The sequence below is a fragment of the Hylaeus anthracinus genome, unplaced genomic scaffold, assembly GCF_026225885.1.
Source record: "Hylaeus anthracinus isolate JK02 unplaced genomic scaffold, UHH_iyHylAnth1.0_haploid 12000, whole genome shotgun sequence".
Classification (NCBI taxonomy): domain Eukaryota; kingdom Metazoa; phylum Arthropoda; class Insecta; order Hymenoptera; family Colletidae; genus Hylaeus; species Hylaeus anthracinus.
Window position 1 is genome coordinate 3,622,471 of NW_026534347.1, and position 21,934 is coordinate 3,644,404.

Consider the following 21,934-nt stretch of genomic DNA (forward strand, 5'->3'; position numbering starts at 1 on the left):
AACTCACTCCCCTGAAGACGTCGGAGTCTATTCCTACAGTTGAAACAGAGAGAATTGGAAGGAACACTCTGGTTAAAAGTATTCCGTCTATAATAATAATTATGTGTCAAAGATCATCTATCTTGGTTTCTGTAATCTCACGTGATGGTCTACTTTCTCATCTATAAAGTGTTAATGTGTCTAATTTTACACATGCAGGACAATTAATGTTGGCCAAATCTTGTTCGATTTTACTTAATAATTTTTCTGTGATTGTATTTCATAATTGGCTCGCTTATGACACCGAGGGATGGTCGACTCATGGGCCACTTGTTGCTAAACACTGATATAAAGGGAATCATAGCAAAAGATATTTTTATGCATGGCCTTCGACGGGGCAAGTTTTTATAGACTAAGAAACAATTTATGTGAATTCGAACGACCTCGTCATTTTGAGATCGCTTCCTGAATGGAAAAAGTCGCTTTTTTATAAAGTCCAATCCTAAATAACATATATCTTTTGATTTATCACGCACATTTGGATATCCTAACAAACTTCGTATATAGTATACTCTGAAAAACTTCATTATTTGAGAATTCTGCACTTCCCTGGTTCCTGGTTTTGTAAACGATCTTAAACAGAACCCTAACTCTCTTTTTACAATCAATATATTTAAAAGAGCAAGAAAAAGCTCTGTCACAACTAGAACCTGAGCACCTATCAACTCAGAGCACCTGTCTCGAAGTATAGAATGTAAATATTCAAAAAGTTTCGACCACAATTGTGTCCTACCAAAAACAAACGTACAAAGCACAATCTGCATACGTAATTCGCTGGTTTCAGAGACCCGAATCACGATTGTTCCCTCTATTCCTAGAAAATTTCTCTCGAGGAGTCGCGAACTCGTGGCAGAGCGATTCATCGGTTTCCAGGTAACAGTTGTTCGCTCGCAGCATCGGATAAGATAGTCCCTTGTTCATTGAATCCAACGGTTAATTGAGCCAGCGATAATTAAACCTAATACGGACGGGTTAACGAGTGATCCGCGGTCCTATTGAAAGAGACAAAGTGCCCAAGAGACGAGGCGAACGAACACGCGATAGGACACGGCTGCTTTTCAACGAGGAACTCGCACACGACCCAGGAATTTCGCAAGAATCCGAGCTGGACCGCGCGAACCCGACGTCGTCGTCGTCCTCGTCGCCGTCGTCGTCGTCGTCGTTGCTGGCTAAAGGCGCTTCTTGCGTAATATAACCTCCGTGCACGATGGCACGGATCGGTTAAATGCCATCACACTGTCGGCAGACGAACCTCCACCGATACAGCTGCAGCTGTGCTCGCATCTACTATTTTATAGGTAGCTGTGGAATCATCGTTCGCAGGTGAATCGATGCACCTTGGCTGGGCCCTAAGGATCGTTGGAATGCTTCGTGATTTAATCGAATAATTTCGAGAGCTGTGCTCGATATTTTGGTACGTGCGGATCTCGCTGTGTATCGTAAGGATCATCGTGAGCGATAAATTTCATGGGACTCTCGTAGAGTGTAAAATCCTGGGGGATGAACGAGAATATTTCAGAGGTGTCAGAAATCGAGACTATCCCGATTTATACAGCGAAGAGGAAACTATTATATCATGAACCCTCGTGAGCGATAAATTCCTTAAGGTGGTTGTTCCGTGGATTTATTTAATAGGGGATTTCAACGAAACTTCTCTTGATCGTTTTTTGATTGAATATGGATCGTACGATCCTGTTTTGATTTATATTCACCAACACAATTTTATGGAAAACGATATTAAGATTTTGTAATTTTAACACAGACTCTTAGAGAACATACCACGGCGTTACTGAGATTTTGATTTTGAACGTGACCATCTCGAAACAGCCACCTTAAGAGTAGAATAGTACATGCAGATAGATTTTGAGGTTGTTAAATCGGTTATAGGTCATTCTAGATAGATGTAAATGAGAAAACAAGCTGTGTGGTATGAACCTTTTTATAGGATCTTGATTAGGTTGAAAACTAGGTTGGGTTAGCTCTCTTGTAAAACAAGATACTGGACTGTGGCTACCAAACCACGTTTCCTTGGACGGTTCCCACGGATATTTCGTCACGAATCGAGCTTTACGGCGAAGTCCATCGTGTTCGAGGATGAGCAACCTCTCGTTAACCACGAATCCTTGTGGTGCTCGACTGATATCCGCCCTTCTACCAGTTGTCTATCGTTCGTCACGATATTCAATTTTCATTTCCAATTCGTGGTGTATACGCTGTCTGACTTATTCGTGGAACAACTCCTTAGTTCGCCTTCGCTAAAAAGTCACTTCATTTAAATGAGTGTTTTATTATATAAAACCATTTCAGATAAATAATTGTATTGATTTCTTCTTTTGCTCGAGCAGACGATACCTATATTTTTCCCAAATTGACAATAAGCAAATTGGTATCGCGTGTTGGGAGGAGCAATCATAAGAAGAATCATAAAGAGAAGCATGCTTTCACGAGAACGTTTCGACCGTGTTCAGTCGAAAAGAGAACCAAGAACGATACGTCATCGATGATAAGAATCTGCCCTTTTACCTCGAAACTGTCGTCCCGGTTCAACGTTATGAATCATTCGCCAGCACCAGACGCTGTCGATCGATTTATTTCGTTCGCGTGCGGGATAAATTATCGATGACTTCCGCGAGGGGGGACAACCATGATCACGGACTCCCACCTGTGAATACGTAATATGGATCGAATTCAGTGACGGATCTACACTCGTCGAGGCATGAAGGTAAGTCGGTATATTTATCCCTTATTCTCTGTAAAAAATATGTTTAAATGCAGACAATATTTTCTCACCTTTCCGACACAGTCATTATACCGTCGCTATAAAATTTCTCTAGTTCTTTTATGAAATATTGACACAGTTTTCACCACGAATTTATGGGATGACGACGCTTCGTTAATTTGATGGCAGATCCGCCCCTGGTCGCATGGCAGTCACTAAGGAGTTCCAACTGGCGAAATTTCACCGATATTCAATTAGCGCTCAAACGCATCGGCTTTGTAACCGGCTCCTTAATACGCTTTCTCTCTTTAGACCTTCCAGTTATTGTATTGCGCAATTTCACCGCACATTTCAAATGTCAACAGATGTTACCAATTCCTGTGGAGTCCTCCAGAATGGATACTTTCTTTCCTACATTTTAACTCCTACTTCTGCTACTTCCTGCTTCTAATGATCTATGTACATGAAACTGACAAATGGAAAGCTCATTGGTCCCCATTTTATTACAACTTGCATGACAACGTCCAGTGTGCAAGATCCACGTTTTATAGCCCTCATCCAACCCTCTCGAAGAACTCCCAGAAGATCCTCGCCAGCTCGTCCTGAAACATGCATCCTCTATTAATTTACGCGCTCCTTCGATCATACACAATGGCAAGTGTTGGTTGCCAGTTACGATAAAGCATACAGCTCGCGTGAACTTTCTGAATCGGCGTTCCATCGTTGATTCCCTGCCGCCAACTAGCAGTCCTTCGATTATCCTTCTTCACGCTGCACACGACCGCGTCGATTGATTTATTTCGTGGGTGTCAACGGTAAAATAGCCGCTTTGCTGCAAGGTGACGAGGTCGAACCACCTGTGAATGTACACGCATCGACGCGGATTGATCCTCGTAATTCATCAGGAATTTCCTCAACGAGGGAACGACGCCAATCGATAAGATAATTATACCAACAGGATGTGCAGACCTCAGTGAGACGTACCAGGAGACTGTCGAGCGCAAAGTTCGAACGATCTACCGATGAAACTCTGCAAAAGTCCAAACAGTAGAAACGAAATTTTTATTATCACATTACAAATGATAATTAATAAAATTAAAATACTTTGTTGACAAATTTGTCGTCTTACTCCACAGAAACTGTATTAATTTTCACCCTTTCATTCCGGTTTAAAAATATCCAAAGCAATTAATTAAAATGGCAGAAGTTTCCTCAATTTAATGGATACGGAAAGTTTACCCTCCTCAAACGATTATTTATTAATCCTTCTTACAGATAACTGAACTTTACAGACAATTTGAAAGCTGCCAGATCCTGGCTTAAGGAAACCCCAGAACCAATGACATTTACGATATGATAATCCCATTAAGTGGTCGGAACAAGTTTATTAAAGACAACGTGATATCTTTTGCATTAATTTATCGCTATATTAATCACAAGCTCCGTCATATATCATCGATAAACTGGTCTCTGCGACCCTGTCGATGACGGTCGAGCTTGTTTTCCTGGTAGAAAAGTTATCCCATTCGAGGACCATTTAGAAATATACTTGAACCTGATCCACTCGTGAACTTTATTAATAAAACAGCCATTCTCTAGAACGTGACGACGCTCCATTCACATGGGAATATCATGCAGAGTACATAATGGGCGTCTCGATCAAACACATGCGTTAGACGCTCCTCCCTTTTCTCCACCCCTTGCTTGGAAGTTGTTGATCCACTCGATTCGTCGAGAAAACGCTATGAAACGCAGCCAATCAACGTTCCTCGTGATACCTCAAAAAATGTACGAGTTATTCGAGTAATTCGAGGACTATTCCTAGGCAGTTTGCGCGACCATTTTCTTGGATGTTAACTGTAGGTCATACCTTCCTCGCGTCACGCTTGAAAAGCGCGTAAACGTTGGATGATGACGGCTCGTTCATTTGGGGTTGCGTCACATCTTCGAACATTAATTGAATATATTACGCAACACGCAACGGAACAGTGTCGCAATGCGCGTTGATACGTGAATAATTTGATTATTTTAAATATCGAGACGCGTTGCGCAATCCGTAATCATTTTACCCCGAAGACGCGTACATAATTATCTACACGGAGCAGTGTAAATAAGCCTTCGACGAGGATGAACTTTCTGTGTCCATTAAATCGCAGAAACTAATTGTAAAAGCATCTTTTAGGCGTAATTAACTGCTTTGTGCATTTTTAAACTAATTCTACGGGTTCGATAACGATAGTGAGAAAATTAATGCAATTTCTGCGAATAATTTAATTGCTGACCGACTTTCCCCGATGAGGGGGAGGCAGATACCCCGGTCAGAAGAAATGTCTGGTTGCGGAAATGCGATTTCGCCCGCGAGCGGCATTTGAGCTCGAAACTCTCTTGACCGATCGTGACTCGCGTTGTCTCGGTATTGCGACAGAACGACTCCTCGTTACCTCTCATGTACGTAGATGCGCTGTACGACCTTTGCTGCAAAGTTGCGCGATTGAAGGGAGACGAGCGCCGAGGAGGGGAGTCGCGTTGTCTCGTGAAAACGACCTGACAAAATTTAGGATCGATCACGCTGATGAAAATGTTACAGGGGAACAGGATCCTGCCTTGAGTTGCTTCCTCGATCCTATTTGAACGAGATGTCACGACTTCGGACTATATAATGAAGCAAGAGCCTCCTTCGAGTTCCTTCCTCGATGAAACTTGATTCCCTTGAACAAGATATCACGACTCACGAACAGGAAACTTCTCTACATCGTGAAGTGGACCCTATAAACAAATCGTTTATCAAACTTCAAGTATTTCTTCAGCAAGTGGTAAGCCTTGTATCGTCCTTATCTTATGAAGAACCCTCAATAAAAATAAATATTTAGCTACATACATTCTCCACACTCTGTATTATATATAGCGAAACAAGATTCTGCTTCGAGTTCCTTCCTCGATGAAACTTGATTCCCTTGAACAAGGTGCCAGGACTCTGTGGGCTTTTAACGACTCACGAAGAGGAAACTTCTCTACCTTGCGAAATGGTCCCTATAAACAAATCGTTTGTCAAACTTCAAGTATTTCTTCAGCGAGTGGTAGCCTTATATCGTCCATATCTTATGAGGAATTCACCATAAAAATAAATGTAGCTACACACATTCTACACACTCTGCGCGATCGTTACTGTCAGCTTCTTTGGAGGCTTCTCGTTAGAATTTACAGTCACTCGAGGAATTTTACGAGAATTGCATCAACGGAAAAGAAAGATCGGCCATTGCAACATTTGAAGAGAAAGGACAGGCAACGTTATTAAGTGCGGTAGCATACGCGGCGATGGATGCATTTCCTTTTCCACGGCTGCGGATAATTCCTCGCGGTCTTCTTTGTTTCGTCTGCCTCGTTAAAGCATAATTGATTGGATAACGGTAGGCGCGATTATCATAACGCTTGAACGGTCTCTCGAGGCGTCAAAATGTCTTCGGGGTTTTCGAACAAACCAAGAAGAAATCAAATAAATATATAAAGATGTACTCTTCTTTTCAGAAGAATAAGTAATAAAATATCTAATCATTATATTAAAATATAGAAAATTCACAATATTATAGTTCCTACCAGTTTAAATAAAGAACGATTACCTTATCAGACCGGCATGCCTCCAATACTCTCCAAGATCCCATTCTTGTTGCACACTCGACGAAATTAAGCGATTCAAAGAAAGTGGACGAAGACACACGTGTAATTTCGACGTCTCGCCACATGTTTATGGTCTTACAATGTGTCACACGAAGCTTATCGCGATCTAAGAGCGCATCTGGCGCGAGAATCCATCGTCGACAGGTGCTGATAGTACGAATGACACCGTGGATCAGGTGCGAGGGATCCTCGAGGACCGAACGAGTCTCGTTGACATTTCTGCATTTGCGCACGATTTTTTGCAAATGTACGCGCCTACGTAAATTAACAGTGCAATTATCGCCGTCGTTTCTACCTCTTTCTGTGTACCTTGCGAATTGAAAAGATGCTAATGAAACGCCTCTGATAGGAAAACGTGTGATCGCGTAACGTTTGCGTGTGGAGATATACATACGCGCATAACTTTGAATTCGTTTCTTCTACAATTAACCACGTTTCTCTCGTGTAATTTGCCGCGGAACTAAACACGTGGAATTGTTTGTTTCGTTGAATCTATTATTGCGTGTTTCCTTCCACGGTGTTCGGTATAATTTGTACTAGTAATTAAATCACGTATATGGAAATCGAGTTCCTTATCGTTTGTGTTCAATTGTACGAGTCGATGGTTAACTTGGCTTTTAATTTACTTTGAAATCTTTTCTTACTTTTATTAGTAACGCGCTTTCGAAATAATATGATATCCCGTTGATAAAAAAGCACGTCAGACCCTTCAATCAGGCGTTGTAGGTCGAGAGCGTCCTTAATTAGTAAATTAATGGTACTGGTAATAAAATAACGAAACAACAATACAATACTATTCTAAGTACAAAACAAGAGTCCTTTTTTGCGCAGTGCCGTGAAGGTGAAGTGCGAGAAAGTTTGTCGTAAATGAATTTCGGTAAACAGTGGCGCCATTCTGATTTTAGCGATCCTCGCTGGTTACGCATCGTGTTTGCTCCTTTTGCAACCGGCACTCGATTGAATAAAACAACTGGATAGACACAACTTCGACCTGTCAGACTGTACGATCCTCGAAGTATTTTTGATTGAACGAATCGACGCGACTGCGGTGAAAGTTATTTGCATATGCATTAGGAATAAAGATGTTAACATTACTTCAACGAGATGTGAAGATATTGATAAATATCTTCGCCTCTTTGCGAAGTATGAAGTGACTTCGACTTATTGATAGAACATGCGTATGATTCTATTATCGTACTTATTATTTACTCATGATCTTTTAATAATATTAAACGATGACACAATTAATTAACACTGGTTTTGGTCGTGCAATCCGGTTAGTTCGTATTCATTGTATGCACACAAAAAAGTCACGCATAAAAATTTGAATATTCCTGTGTGAGGTCTTTCTTCCCGAAGAAAGACTTTACGTAAGAGTATTTAAATTCGCACGTTTACATAATGCATATTTTTTCAACTGGAATATTAATGCACGACTATACGAAGATGGTCGCCCAGGTCGAAAACCGATTTTTTTCCATAATTAACGAATACAAAGGTACATGCTTAGGCTAGCTTATCAGATTACCATAATTGATTTTTTGTATCAGGAAGTGATACACATATAACAAGAGATGACAAGAATAAAAATGGCTAAAGGATTTTGCCTTCGCCCCAAAAAAGGACTATTGATAATCCCAGGTAGCTAGATTGCATTCTGTGCAGCTTGAGTTTCCATTTATCTTTTAAATCGCGTGCCTCGAAGAGTATTATTAAAATACTGTGCAGCTCCCTCCGATTCGACGAAGTAGTCGGCTAGAAATTTTGTACGCTTCGTCATCGCGAATGATTGATGCTCGAAAATGTTTCCACGGAGGGAAACAAATCTATCCGACCTTATTGCCGTCGGGATAAAAACAGCATTGACGCGTCGTCTTTATTCATAGACGATTAACAATTCGCGGCTCTTAAGAAGCTGCCGGCCACGTTTCCATATCCGACGACTGCTAATGTCATTTCACGTGGACGCCGGGAACGTTAAAGGGATTTTGACGCATAATGAGGTGTCGTGCGAGAGCGAAATCGTTGCAAAAGGATCCGTTTAAATGTCAAACGCTCGGAACGCATTTCCGTGTAAGCGATCAATTACTCTTCACCGATCGTCGATTAGGCGAAGTACCTGTTGAACCCCTTTCAAACGTAATCTGCCTAACGATTAACTCTCTTAGATGACATTAACGCGAGCCATCAACTTAATTTTCACGAAATTTTTACGAATTTCTCGAAGATGGGGGACGTCCTTAGGATCAACTCAGGCGACTGCTGCTAGAACTTCTTTATAGGTAATCCTCGAACCTGGAGAATTAAAAAACTTATTTCTTTATATGCAATTGAACACTCCAAGCCTTACCAGTCTAGAACTACTTAGTCCCTCTAAAATACCAGCGAGACAAAGGAACCAAGATCTGCACAAATCAAAGCTGCGACTCCGCAGAAGGGATCCAGGTCTCCTAGGTCTCGCAGGTCCTTGCATAATCCTGAGTCTCCGATTACAGCGGTGCGGGTCTCGAAAGACGCGTTCAGGTCTCCCGCGCGCAAGGTGTCCGAAGCAGGACAGAGAATTTGGTCACAGGACGGTGGAAAAGAAGTGAAGGGAAGGGAAGGTGATCAGAAGAGACGCCTAGAGATGCGGTAGCCGGAGGCGTCTTCAGGCGTCCTCTTCGTTCGCGGCGCATCTTCTGAAATGGCAAGGTCACCGGTAGTTACGTCACCAACTTTCCTCGGCTCTTCTCGGCGCGCATAACACCAAGAGAACCAAATGTCACAATTACCAAGGACGCTCGACCGCGTGCATGTCGCCTCGAGGCTCCGACGAGACCCGACGACGACGACGACGATGAACGACGAACGACGACCGGGGTAGGAATACGACGTTTACACGGATTGGGGCTTTCACATTCGGCACGTACGACAGGTGACCAACTTGGTTTCTATCGGTTCTCCCTTGAGAGGGACGATTATCTGGCTGACGTAATCGCTAGCATCTAAAGCGATCGTTTCCCATTGACTGGGAAGGGAGACATGAAGTTTACGCGATGAAAAGTTGACTGCAATGAGAAGACATAATTATAGATTAGAATAGGCTTTAGAGTAGGCTTCGATGGAGATTAGAACAGGTTTGAACTTAACACATTAAGGACCGCTCACGAGTTTTCTCGTGTTTTCTATACGCAGTCTCTAGATGTGCGGTCCTTAATGTGTTAATACGTTATACTAGAATTTTTTAAAATAAGGATTACGTACAGATAAGGGAATCCATAAATCATGTCATTAATTTAAAACTGTACAAAACCTTATTTTATTCAAGAATTAAGTCACTTTTAATTTACTATATTAAGAGAATTATTCTTGTAAAATCTAGACATCTAAACTAAAGTTTGTCGAGACCTGTCAAGAGTATTTCAATGTTGCTAGTACTCTGTTTTATTTTCAATTAGAATTGCTCGAGACCTATGCGTTATTGCGATCTAAACATAGATGAACTTGACGTGACTAGACTCACATGCTGTGAGAACAGGAACAATCGTCTCTGTACAGTGGAAAGGTCCTTGGCATTGCCGGCGAAGATCCTACGGCGAAGTCCACCTGAAAGATACGTTTCATTGTGATATCTGAATGGCACGGCTAACAAGCGAATGCCATTTCGACCGAGGTTATCCGCCAGTCTGGTGACGATGCCCTAGAAATTTCATTAACTCTTTCAGCCGCACGATTTCGAAGGAAAATAAAGCTGAAGATGCACGGGAGAACAGTGTCAGCAACTGATGCGTTTTGAATTTTATAAATTCCTGTTTTCAGTTACTCAACGTTAGTCCATAGCATTGCCAACCAGATGACAAATTTTAAATAAAATATTAAAGCTAGACAAACGGGAACCTTCTTAATTCGAGTAACAAAATAATTTTTGTTTATATATACGTGTCGCTTAAAGACTTAACATCTTATTCCAAGTTCACGCTATGTATAACGAATATAACAAAATCATTTTTCATTGACTCAGATATGACCCAGACCTAACACAGCCGCGTTAACATTCTAGGTCCACTCCGCCTGACGTGGTGGACGTTATATTCCTGTAACTCTAAAACAATTTGACCAGGCCACTTGTAAATTTATCAGAATCTTCTTTATATCTGTATAAATGAATGCACCAAATTTCAATGATTTCTACCAATTACTTTGCCTACAAAAAAATCGTGAAAATTGCCTCGAAGCTGGCAAAAATAAGAGAGCCTAAAGGTCCAGCAGTGGAGTCTACGGTGGAGTATCGGAGGCGTTGAACAAACATCACCGAATGCAAACACTCTTGAAGGAGAGTAGGCTCGCATCGTTGCATCGCGGATGCATCCTATAGTAAAGCTAGGGGAGACCCATCCGCGAATCTCCGCGGCGTCTAATCCAGGTGGGGATGCAACGCTCGCGATTTTCCCGCTATATAAAGGCAGATGCGCCGTGCATCCTTGGTATCACGTATCGGTTCGTCGTTTAAGGACGAAGGGACAAGAATCGTAATCGTTCGCACGAAGAAGTCCTCGCAATGAAGACGGTGGGTCCTGGTTACCGCGTGGAAACCTAATCAAAGAAATTAAATTTTTTAGCTTCTCTTAAGTGTGTCGTGATGTAAAAAAAAAAAAGCATCGCGAAAGGAGCGCCAGGGCAAAGATTTTCGAATTTACAGGGGCGCTGACAACCGAAATTATTTACGTAACAGTGAAAGTGAAGAGGACTGTGATGTTTGTGCGTGCGTGGACGTTTACACGCACCTGATGATTAATCGCTAGAATTCGTCGGGTCGCCTAACTTGTCGTTCCGCGTATCGTTTGCGTCAGCATCGAGTCGCCAAGTCGCTTTCGTTACAAACACCTGTTGTCTCGATTAGTCGGCCGACAATTAACTATTTCGCAACTATAATTAGAATTATTAATTAAAAGATTCAACCCCGAAATTTCGCAGAATAGAGTCTTCATTTGAACAAATTTTCGCGGTAGTTATTATTACATTACCGAGGTGGTTCCAGTTAACTCCAGTGGTATCGCTCTCTTCTTCGTCCATCGAGTTGAGACGAAGTCATCCCTACCGCTTCTCGACTGGAGCTCGCCTCCGCGTTACATCTAAAACGTGAAAGATATATTAGGAACCCTGAGAACGACTAATACTTTATGCTTTGATACGATACTCTATTTTTGCGCAGATCCTCATCTTCGTGGCAGCGATAGTGGGAGCTCTCGCGGCACCTCAAGGCAATCCAAATGATATAACGATCGTAAAACAGGAGGAATCGAACAACATCGGAGTGGGTGGCTATCGTTTCAGTTATGAACAAAGCGACGGTCAAACGAGGGAAGAAACTGGAGAACTGACGAACGAGGGTACAGATGACGAAGCCCTTTCCGTTACCGGAAGTTTCTCCTTCACGTCGCCCGATGGCCACACCTACAGGTAAAACATGAAGGATTACTTCAGCTTAAAATTACATTTATTATTACACGAATAAGGATAAGTAATAATATCGAATACAAATAATCGTTCAAAGGGTCGATTACACCGCTGACAAGGATGGATTTCACCCTACCATCAAACTTGTTTCCAAATAAGCTAAGAACAGACGTTCTGCGCTACCAACGTTACCTAGGATTCTTCGACTATCGACATACACGAATATAAGTGCAATTAGAATACTCTGTACCTCAGAATCATGTGGCACGCGATTCACTAATTGACAGACGCGATCGTCCTAAAAGGTGTCCATCATCGGCTCGAGACGATCGGTTGTTCACCTTGTTTTCGTATATTCCTTCTCTTTTTCGTTCGAAACATTCGATCTGTGATTCAATACGAAATACTAGTAATTGTTACCTTAACAATGAGAACGTGTGAAATAGAATAGTTGTTCGATCGGGTGAACAATCCCCTAAAAATAAAATGGCGGAACTTCATGAAACTAAGTTCCGCGTGGTAACTACTTTTAGCTGGAGTTACGAATTTCATTTGTGAAACGCGTGCCACTGCGTAAAAATGATTTATGCTATGCAATTCTGAGAAACTATCGAGAAACATTTTGAACGAGAGGCGTCAGAAATTCCAATCACTGACTCTTAGAGAGGCGACGACGAAGCGCTCGTTTACACGCTTTGGAATTCGCGTGAAAATGAGTAACTTTTTTTTTATACACCTACCTATATGTATGTATTATATAATAAGACACCAATCGTGCAAATAAATATATACACAAACTAAACATCTTACGTTTTATTCGTAACGTAGACCTTCGTGTACGAATGCGGAGCTGAATTGAGGGAGAATTCTAGAGTAACAGGTATAACAAAATGATTTCTTCTCTTACATTGTTAATTAGTAGCAGAGGACGTGCGAGGTTAATTTTAATTTTTTATTTATGCTTCGAGAAGTAGAAACTATGAAGTTGTATGAATACATGTAAAATTTCATACGTTTAATCGAATACTGTCTTGTACAGCGAATATAAAAAATACTTGTGTATAGATATACGTATATCTACGTACATTTTTGTTAGTAATAATTTTTACATAATTATACTATTTTTCTATTTACAATACAAATACCTTATAGTATAATAATACATATTTAAAAAATGCATAATCGGAACTATCGCGAAGATATATGTAGCTCCTAAAAATCTTAGATCATACTGAAATTTAATGATTATATTAATTGATTATAATTCATTGTAATAAATACATACATTCTTTTAAATCGCGTGGTTATAGTAATTAGAAAGAAAATATAAGAATACTTGAATACCAACAATTAATTTTTTATGTTTGAAGAACATAATGAAATTCATTCTAATTTTACTCCTTACCTAAGAAATAAGGAGACGATTAAATTGATTTTTTAAGCGTTTTTAGTTACAAAAAGATAATTTTGTATAATCTGTAAGGGAATTAATAATACGTATTACTTTATATTAAAAGTATTTTGCTCAACTAGAATTCATTATCGGATCGATTAATGTATGTATTTGCAATTAATATTCTTGAAAATTACCAGTAACTGGAAAAAATCTTTTTCCAAAAATTCATGATATTGAAAATATACATTATCGTATTAGATTAGCCACATTAAATTATTTAGTTGTATTATTTAGTATACACAAGTACCCATTGCGTATACGCGTACTTCAGTACGCTATTACGTGTCACACGTCCGGTTACGACAGTGCCTGTGTTCCGCCCCAAGTATGAATTAAATTTAACGTTTTGTTAAGTTTCGCACACCATTCTAATCTGTCTTCCTTTGTATCTGCTGATAAAAGATGCCTAATTGTCGTCGTGTGCCCATTTCTAACCATAATTAAACTTTCGGAATCTCCAGGTTCTGCAGCTCTTGTTGTTTCGAGCAAAAACGTATTAGGGCGCGCGCATATATCTCGCGAAACTAATCCTACATTCGTTGTAGAGACACCTACAAACACAAAAATATAGTAAAATATAGTACATGCAAAAATTTTCTAATAATATAATCTATTTTTTTTTTATGTGACTATAAAATGATGCTTATAGCTGCATAGTCACCTTGTAAATCTAGACTTCCAATGGGTGTCTTCTTCCGTTCATCATCAGGATATTTCCAATATGACAGCGTAGAACCTTTAAGCAAACACCATCTACGATGCCAAGCGCCGAATCCAGAAACATCTTCGAACATTGTAAGAAATCCTCTGTACTCGACCGACAATGAAAGTTCGCATGACACGTGCATCTGTAATCGACCCTCCAATGGCGACTGCGGCGGTACCTATGAATTACCAATAAAATGGCTTCTGTTAAAATGCACTTATTTGACACATTATTATACTTACCTTATTTAATGTGAATTGTTGCCGATGCACTTCTTTAAGACTAAAAATAACGTAGCCAGACAATTGAAAAGCAGGTGATCTCACAGCAGATGGTCCTGCAGGGCTTTGTACACTCGGCATTATTAATCGACTTTCCTGTTTCAAAAATTTCTTTGGAGTCTTATTTACCAGCTGTAAAATATTTAAATGTCTCGTAAAATTGTTAACAATTTCTTATATACATATGTGAGTACAGGAACTTACTTTTTTGTTACAATTATTATTATTATTACCACATCCGTGAGTATTATTTATATGGTACTTAATTTCGTGTGGCAAAATTTCAGCTTGCGTTTGAAGTGAATATATTTCGACGGTAATTTTAAAGTCATTGTACAAATCGTTTATTTTAAGCGTTGATGGAAATCGAAGGCACGAATCGCCAGGCTCTGCTACAACCACTGGAGTAGCAACTATTTCCTCCAAATGTCGCATCAAGCAAACAAAATGGAGGCATGTATCTGAAATATATTTATCAAAGTAAGAAACATATACATAACCTCATATTCTGATGTTCAATGCTATTTTTAAATTCAACTCATTAGTGCTTACTTGAGCTGACATTGCGTAAGTGATCGCGTCTAAGGGGCAAAGTAATAGCAGAGACTGTTAAAGATCCACTTTCTTGCACTTCCGGCGATCCAGGAGTAACAGGCCTTAGTGTACCTTCTATTTTCAATCGTTGAACTTCGTTTAACGCAGCCTGTCGTCTATGAGCTGCAACACAGAATTTATATATTCGCGGTGTTTCGATGATATACATAAATTGGTGGATGCGCTTTTATAAAAATAAGTGAAATTACTGGCAACGAGTAGTAATCTTTCTCCTTCAACTTGTTCCCTCGAATTATTGAACTCCACGGTCGAAGTACACAAGTTCAGTGCCTGACTAGCTTGACCGATAATTGTTTGTTGTTTGCACACTTCATCTAACAATCGCTTAAGTTTTTCTTGTACCAAGGTAGCTTCATTCTTAGCATCATCTTTCGTTACATCGGGCATAGTGTCCGAAGATTCTTGTACTCTCGATATTATACGCACTGGCGTTTTTGGTGTCTAAAATTAATTTATATAATAGTAATAAATTTCAAACATAGCCGCGTATATGGTTTCAATGTTGATTAACTTACTTGTGATTGCTGTCGTCTATAAAAGCTGACGCTATGCATTAATGGCACACAATCATCGCCATCTATAACGTAAGTTTCACCTTTTTTGGGAGATGGAGTAACCTTTTTTATAGGTGAACGATATGATGATCTTCAAATAAAAGAACGATTTATTTTTAAATATTGAATTTATATCTGCATTGTTATCACATTTTTATCTTACCCTTGGCTATATTTGAAGCTAGTTGATGCGGTTGACGGACTTTTACCACCTTTGTTTAACTTGGGCGGAGTAGGTCCTTCTTCTATATTTCCGTTTCCATTTGCTTCCTGTAACGCGAGACACTCGTCTAAATATTCGTCCATTTCATCCAATACCGAAATATCGGAAGTTGTGCTGTCCGGATCAGGATCGATTGATCTCTGTAATTGTATTAGCGAAGTATTACAATAAAACATTAAATAAATATTATTCTAAAGTATATGTACGCACCTTTTTAGTTAAAAATGATTGTTCGTTTACTGCGCGTAGGATACTTCTGCCAAGGCTAGTGTTTACTTCTTCGCATTCTTCCTCGCTATCGATCTCAGTTCCGTCATCCTATATAAAAGTCAGTGCGCACAATTTAAAGACTGTGGACTTGATTTCATTTATATTTTCTAGAGTTATCATACCTGTACATAGTATTCAGCTTCCGTCCCTGTCTCAGTATCAGTTTTCTCATCTAGGGTAGCCGTTTCTCCTTCTGTACTATTAACAGTATACTCCGTGTCTGTTATAAAAGAATACACTTTATTTGCTCCGTGTCAGAAAAATCGAAAGAATGTTGAAATATGATTAGTCTAACGGATCCAGGTTGAAACGCCATACCTGTTTCTGTTTCAGTTGTAGAACCATTTTCAGAAAGATTAGGGTAGAGGTGTCCAGGCTTTGGGGGAGCGACGCGAATGCGCTTAACGTCGGAAACTGTTTGTATCTTTTGCGTTTTCGGTGGGCTAACTACCACTTTAAAACATAAAATTAAATATTTTGTATTTACGTTGCAACATACGAGTTGTACAGTACATACCTTGTCTTTTGAATGGCGAATTCTTATTTTGATTGGAGGTCGGTCTCGCGTCGGAAACATACGGTTCTGGAAGAGGTGGCGGAGGTGGTGGAACACCATGATCCTATCATAGAAGTAGTATACTCAATTCAGTATGCAAAATATACACTTATAAACAAGATAACAAATAAATCCATTCTTACAGGAGCAGGTGTCGGTTTTACTGGACAAACCGGAGAATTTTTAGGAGAATTCGATTTTCCTTCGCTACTTTCGCTTGTTCTAATACAAGAACCAGCGGCAACCTGCGCTCTTTCTTTATTCCTATTGAAACGTGAACGTAACATATCCAATTCACGCTGTCTTTCGAGATGAGTGTTACGTAAAATATTATTTTCCAATTCCTGTGTACCTAGTCCTTGTTCAAATTTTTCGCGTTGGGCGTTAACAGAATTGTTAGGAATTTCAGTTTTGCTCTTTCCTAATGGACTACCCTTGCCCTTCTCTTGTAATTTTTTTGGTGGTACAGACATGGTGAGGGGAGCTTTCGGCAACAAGGGAGGTTCCCCTTTATTTCTCTCGAAAAGTGCCATCCTCTCGGAAAGTGACATCTGCGCGGGATCTTTTGCTTTCGGTTCTGCATGTTTAGATTCGAACAACGAAGCTTTACTCAATACCGAGCCTGGACTAGACTGAGCTGGACTTTTAGGAGAACCATTATAGCCTAGTCTTGGCGTCAATCGGGAATTGCTTGTGCTGGGTGTCGCATTTCTCGACGTTTTCTCAGGCGTGTTGGAATTTTTATTATTACTATTTTGTGAATAGTCTTTAGCTGTTTTATTATATTTTTCTTCGGGTCCTGTAGCGACTTCTTGAACACGTTGAAGTTGTTTAGACGGCGAACTCGCAGAACCCGCACCTTTTCCCTGAGAACAAGCCTTATAGTCATATACAAGACGACTATTGCTTTTTGTACGACTAAAGCCTTGAGCCTCCTGTAAATAGTTTTTTTACCCAACAGACTCAATTACTTATAATATATTCCCTCCATTTTAAAGTTACTACATAGAAAATCTTGTTAAAGCTTTAGTCATGTGCAATGAGTAAATGATATTTGTAAATGAATAAGTGTTTACCAATGTTTCCAATACAGTCTTATCCCATTTTAGTTGCTTTGTAGATGAATCCTCCTTTCTGGGGCTACAGCCTTTGCTATTTCTATTTCCCCTGGTATATCCACTTGTGCTTGGCTGTGGTTCTGATGCACTTTTAACTTGTTCATTTAATTTTGCTTGTATCTTTTCTGCCTTACTATCAACTGGCTTGACCTTAAAGAATACTGAAATTATCAAAATTTCTAAAATATTTTTAAATATTCTTAAGACATTTACCAGAGTTGGATGCGAAAGATCATCTTCCCAATTATTAATTGTGGAAGCAAGAGCTGCTAATCTATCCAGTCTAGCTCCTCTCTTGGTTGGTTTCTGTTCAATCTCTTCTTCTGCAGTGAATCTTTCTTCTGTTCTATGAATTGGTGAACTTAACTCATGACTACCATCATCTATAAAAAAAAAATGATATATACTTTCTTTTTAAATGCTTTAAAATGTAGAAAAAAAAATGCCTAATAGTTGTACTCCAAAAAAATGTTTTGTTTCTCATGAATTTTGAACACAAATCTGGATTTTCCAATAAAATACTGAATGAAGAAATATAAGTGTATGCTAATAGATTAATCAATTCAATAACAATAGAAATGGTATGAGAGTTCTTGCAGTCAACTTGTGTTTACCATTCACATGTGACTTGCATAGTATAGAGACATGCACATATATGAGAGTGAAGCAGTGTAAGAAACCAGTTTGAAGCAACCTGTGTGGGTGTTCCATGGAATATAGCTTACCAGAGTACAGCTTGCCAAGCCTTTGTAACTTTGACCTCACATTGTAAATCCCAATCTCTCCATTCTCCTTATTTATTTGTTCACCTTTTTCACTAGTAGCACTCTTAGACACAGACTTTCTAGGAGATTTGAGCGGAGATACATTCTCTGTTGATACTTTGGCAGGAGACTTTGTTGGAGTTTTACTCTTAGTAACTTTAAATTTAAAAATATATGCAATTTAAATTGAAAATTTCTTTTGACAACATAATAATAACTATAAATGTAATACCATTAGCTCTTAGCCATTAGTATTACCTGTAGCTTGTGCCAAAATTGCATTTGCATCCTTTAAAGGACTACGTCTTCTTTTAACATCATGCCCTGCATTTGATAATTGAGTATCCAATTTTTCTCTCCTTGCTCTGGCACGCTCTAACATCCGCTATATTATATAATTAAAAAAAATGAACGAATCAGCTAACATAAGTGCAAAATTTAATTATGAAAGTTTTACTGAAATCCATTTAATAGCTTAGATACAATCATGATAACAGATATCCACGTATATGTTTCTCCAAAAATCTATTTTCATTAGTCAAAACGTGAGTAAGAGTTTGTAAAACAATTTTCTCGAGATTTTCCTAGCTTAGAATATTTTATTTTCGTGATAGATCGAAAAATAAAAAATATGCCCATTCAATTATCGAAACACCAAATGAAAAATAAAAAGATTGCAGAAGCATTGATACCGAGCAATTTTCGCGAACCCTGTGAACATCGCGTACAGCTGCATTTTCGTATTACAATTGACGAAAGGGCCTTACCTGAGTGAAAGGGTCCATTGTCCGAGGGAAACGGTATTATCCTAATCCGAACCGACGCTATAAACGACTCTCGAAATATCTATGGTCACGTTGCTAATTTTTATGCACTTTATTCAACAATATCAACGAAGATAAATCGTAAAAAGTATCAGAATGCTTTTTTACACAGTGTAGAAAGGGAGTTGTTTTCGACCGTTGAATTTAAACGCAAGCGCCATAGTAATCAAACGCATGCGATAAGCTGGGAATGACAGTTCTTATTTTTGAATCTTTCACGGTTAGTATCGATAGTCTAACGTGTACAAATTCACGCATAACACGTAATACTTGACGTTTGAAACGGTAACACTTTCACGCGACAAAAATGATGTAGAACACGAGAAAACTTTCGCGGGATTCAAACATGATAGAAAGTAAGCGTCGCATGAAGACCAACCGAAGCTCTTCGTGGGATTGGAGCAACTGCTTGGACAACCGGAAACGGAATAGTAAAAAGCGGGAGCTGTTTCTTCCACATTGCGACTGCGGGAAACCTCTAGATACTGAATGCACCCTAGATTCCCTAGTCTAGAGACACGAGGTTTAGTTGGCCAATCCAACTTCAAAGAGTATTAGATACAGTGATGAGCAAAACCCTAGGCTTCAAATAAATCTGAAGTTTGTTGATATGTTTGTCTCGTTTTCTTTTTTGAAAATTTTCCAAAGAACATATCGGCAAACTTCAAATTTATTTGAAGTCTAGGGTTTTGCCCATCTCTAATTAGATACTCTAATACTCTTTGTCCAACTCCACAAACGAATCTCCGCTCTGCCATTTAGGGACAAATTAATTTTCCGGTGGTGGAAATTAATTTATCCCTAGCATAGATCGCGGAACCAAAGATGAGCAAAACCCTAGGCTTCGAATCATAAAGACTGTATACGGAGAACACACCAATCTATGGTGGAAGTAATATTTTTTTTTACCGTACAATGTCAAGATTCAAGTTATCGCAAGCATTATTAAAGGAAGATCATGCCAAATATTTAATCAAGTTTCTACACACGTTGCCCAGTGATTTAGCAGAATATGATTCTTCCAGGCTTCTTATAGCATTTTTTGCTATATCAGGTTTAGATTTATTGAACTGTTTACATAACCTTAGTGAACAAACAAAATTACAGGCGATAGAATGGATCTACAGGCTTCAAGTTACTGGAGCTGGACCACGCTCTGGTTTCCAACCATCTACAACAATACCGAAAGATGCTCCAGAATATCAGTGTGGTCATTTAGCAATAACGTACATTGGACTGGCTACCCTTTTGATCCTCGATGATGACTTAAGCAGAATAGATAAAAAAGCTATCATTGAAGGAGTACGTGCTTGTCAAAATCCAGATGGATCATTTAAAGCTATCGTAGCAGGAAGCGAAAGTGACATGAGATTTCTCTACTGTGCTTGTTGTATATCTATGATTTTGAATGACTGGTCAGGCATTGACAAAGTAAAAGCCATTGACTATATTTTAAAGAGTATTGTAAGCTTGTATTCTTTGTACTTTTCACATATGTTTATTGTAATATAATAACTCAACAATAATTTTAGTCGTATGATGGAGCAATGGGCCAAGGACCTGGTCTTGAATCACATGGAGGATCTACATTTTGTGCTATAGCCAGTTTATTCCTTATGAATGAGCTTCATAATGTCCTGACAAATAATCAATTAAATAGATTAAGAAGATGGTGTGTTATGAGACAAGATGGTGGCTTCGGAGGACGACCTGGGAAACCATCTGATTCTTGTTATAGCTTCTGGGTGGGAGCAACGCTACAGCTGCTTGATGCTTACAAATTTTCAGATAATGAAGACAATAGAACATTCCTTTTTTATTGTCAAGATGACATGTATGGTGGATTTGCAAAAAATGTTTGTTGTGAAGTCGATCCCCTGCATACATACTTAGGTACATAAAAACTAACATTAAAATATGAAATTTTTTTAAAATGACAATAATTTATGACATGTATTTACTTGGCTTTTTAGGTTTATGTGGTTTAAGTCTTTTAGGAGAGCCTGATTTATGCACACTGCATGCTGCTCTTAACATTTCTGACAGAGCATACAAGAAGTTGTTAGACCTTCACTTTCTTATGAAGTAATTAAAACACTCGAATACCATATCATGCGCACAGAGTAATAGTTACAAAAGGGGAAAATTTCGTATTTCGTCGTGAATACTGTTTGTACAATTCTTACAGACTCTCTGTGATGATTATTTATGAGAACAATTATTCTAAAAGCGTCAATTAACCGATCAGCGTGGAAGCATTTAAGCGTCTGGCTTTACCAAACTGTGGAAGAATTTCCGTATGGAGCAAGAATAATCGCACACTAATTTTTTAAAAATAGAATAACTTTGTTAATAATTTATGCATTTTGTTTTGAACTTTAAAAAATATTCTGTAAATATTAAAACTTTAAGTAATATATTTCACTTTACTTTAACAGTTAAATTTCGTTTGGAAGATCTTTAAAACATCCTTACACATAATTCAACTTCATAGTTCTAACGCTAAAATATTCTATGTTACAAATAGAATGGAAACCTGGTATATTTGTTACATAGAACACTTACTATTGTATTGTCTTTATATTCGATTTATAGTAGACGAATGTGTAATGAAGAATTGTTCACACATTTGCTGATATAAATAAACAATTAATACAGAAGTTTAAGGTATTATATCAAATAAAAAAAGTCCTTGATT

At 38.9% G+C, this 21,934-nt stretch overlaps 3 protein-coding genes and 2 long non-coding RNA genes across 14 annotated transcripts; 2 read left to right on the forward strand and 3 right to left on the reverse strand.

Moving 5' to 3' along the window:
- Positions 1-1,498: 1,498 nt before the first annotated feature.
- On the reverse strand, positions 1,499-6,588 carry LOC128890070 (uncharacterized). Of its 8 annotated transcripts, XR_008460546.1 has the most exons (9): positions 6,376-6,588; positions 5,898-6,216; positions 5,637-5,788; positions 5,200-5,524; positions 4,629-4,702; positions 3,447-4,536; positions 2,830-3,360; positions 2,563-2,701; positions 1,499-2,294 (listed from the first exon to the last, which is right to left on the reverse strand). It is a non-coding gene; the product is annotated as an uncharacterized LOC128890070 (long non-coding RNA). The 8 variants fall into 8 exon arrangements; XR_008460548.1 differs by lacking the exon at positions 4,629-4,702 and having other exon boundaries at positions 3,447-3,788; XR_008460544.1 differs by having other exon boundaries at positions 3,447-4,702.
- A 2,300-nt stretch (positions 6,589-8,888) lies between these two features.
- LOC128890537 (uncharacterized) lies at positions 8,889-10,013 on the reverse strand. Its single transcript, XR_008460638.1, has 3 exons — positions 9,936-10,013; positions 9,205-9,480; positions 8,889-9,111 (listed from the first exon to the last, which is right to left on the reverse strand). It is a non-coding gene; the product is annotated as an uncharacterized LOC128890537 (long non-coding RNA).
- Positions 10,014-10,823: 810 nt separating this feature from the next.
- Positions 10,824-12,671, forward strand: LOC128890536 (larval cuticle protein 65Ag1-like). The gene is made up of 3 exons (XM_054149114.1): positions 10,824-10,979; positions 11,625-11,872; positions 11,967-12,671. The coding sequence occupies exons 1-3, from the start codon at positions 10,971-10,973 to the stop codon at positions 12,025-12,027; spliced, it is 318 nt and encodes a 105-aa protein (XP_054005089.1). The 5' UTR covers positions 10,824-10,970; the 3' UTR covers positions 12,028-12,671.
- A 198-nt stretch (positions 12,672-12,869) lies between these two features.
- Positions 12,870-19,659, reverse strand: LOC128890535 (anillin). 3 transcript variants are annotated; one of them, XM_054149113.1, is made up of 18 exons: positions 19,180-19,659; positions 18,671-18,797; positions 18,374-18,568; positions 17,862-18,031; positions 17,607-17,798; positions 16,674-17,465; positions 16,492-16,594; positions 16,293-16,427; positions 16,097-16,194; positions 15,915-16,022; positions 15,645-15,751; positions 15,443-15,572; positions 15,116-15,368; positions 14,865-15,029; positions 14,517-14,773; positions 14,274-14,444; positions 13,987-14,209; positions 12,870-13,876 (listed from the first exon to the last, which is right to left on the reverse strand). In XM_054149113.1, exons 1-18 carry the CDS (start codon positions 19,195-19,197, stop codon positions 13,623-13,625), a joined length of 3,498 nt encoding a protein of 1,165 aa, XP_054005088.1. In that variant the 5' UTR covers positions 19,198-19,659; the 3' UTR covers positions 12,870-13,622. The 3 variants fall into 3 exon arrangements, with proteins under 3 accessions (XP_054005088.1, XP_054005086.1, XP_054005087.1); XM_054149111.1 differs by having other exon boundaries at positions 15,645-15,844; XM_054149112.1 differs by having other exon boundaries at positions 15,645-15,844; positions 16,674-17,396; positions 19,180-19,658.
- A 420-nt stretch (positions 19,660-20,079) lies between these two features.
- Positions 20,080-21,679, forward strand: LOC128890454 (geranylgeranyl transferase type-1 subunit beta). The gene is made up of 3 exons (XM_054148933.1): positions 20,080-20,700; positions 20,769-21,129; positions 21,210-21,679. Exons 1-3 carry the CDS (start codon positions 20,152-20,154, stop codon positions 21,323-21,325), a joined length of 1,026 nt encoding a protein of 341 aa, XP_054004908.1. The 5' UTR covers positions 20,080-20,151; the 3' UTR covers positions 21,326-21,679.
- The last annotated feature ends 255 nt before the right edge of the window (positions 21,680-21,934 follow it).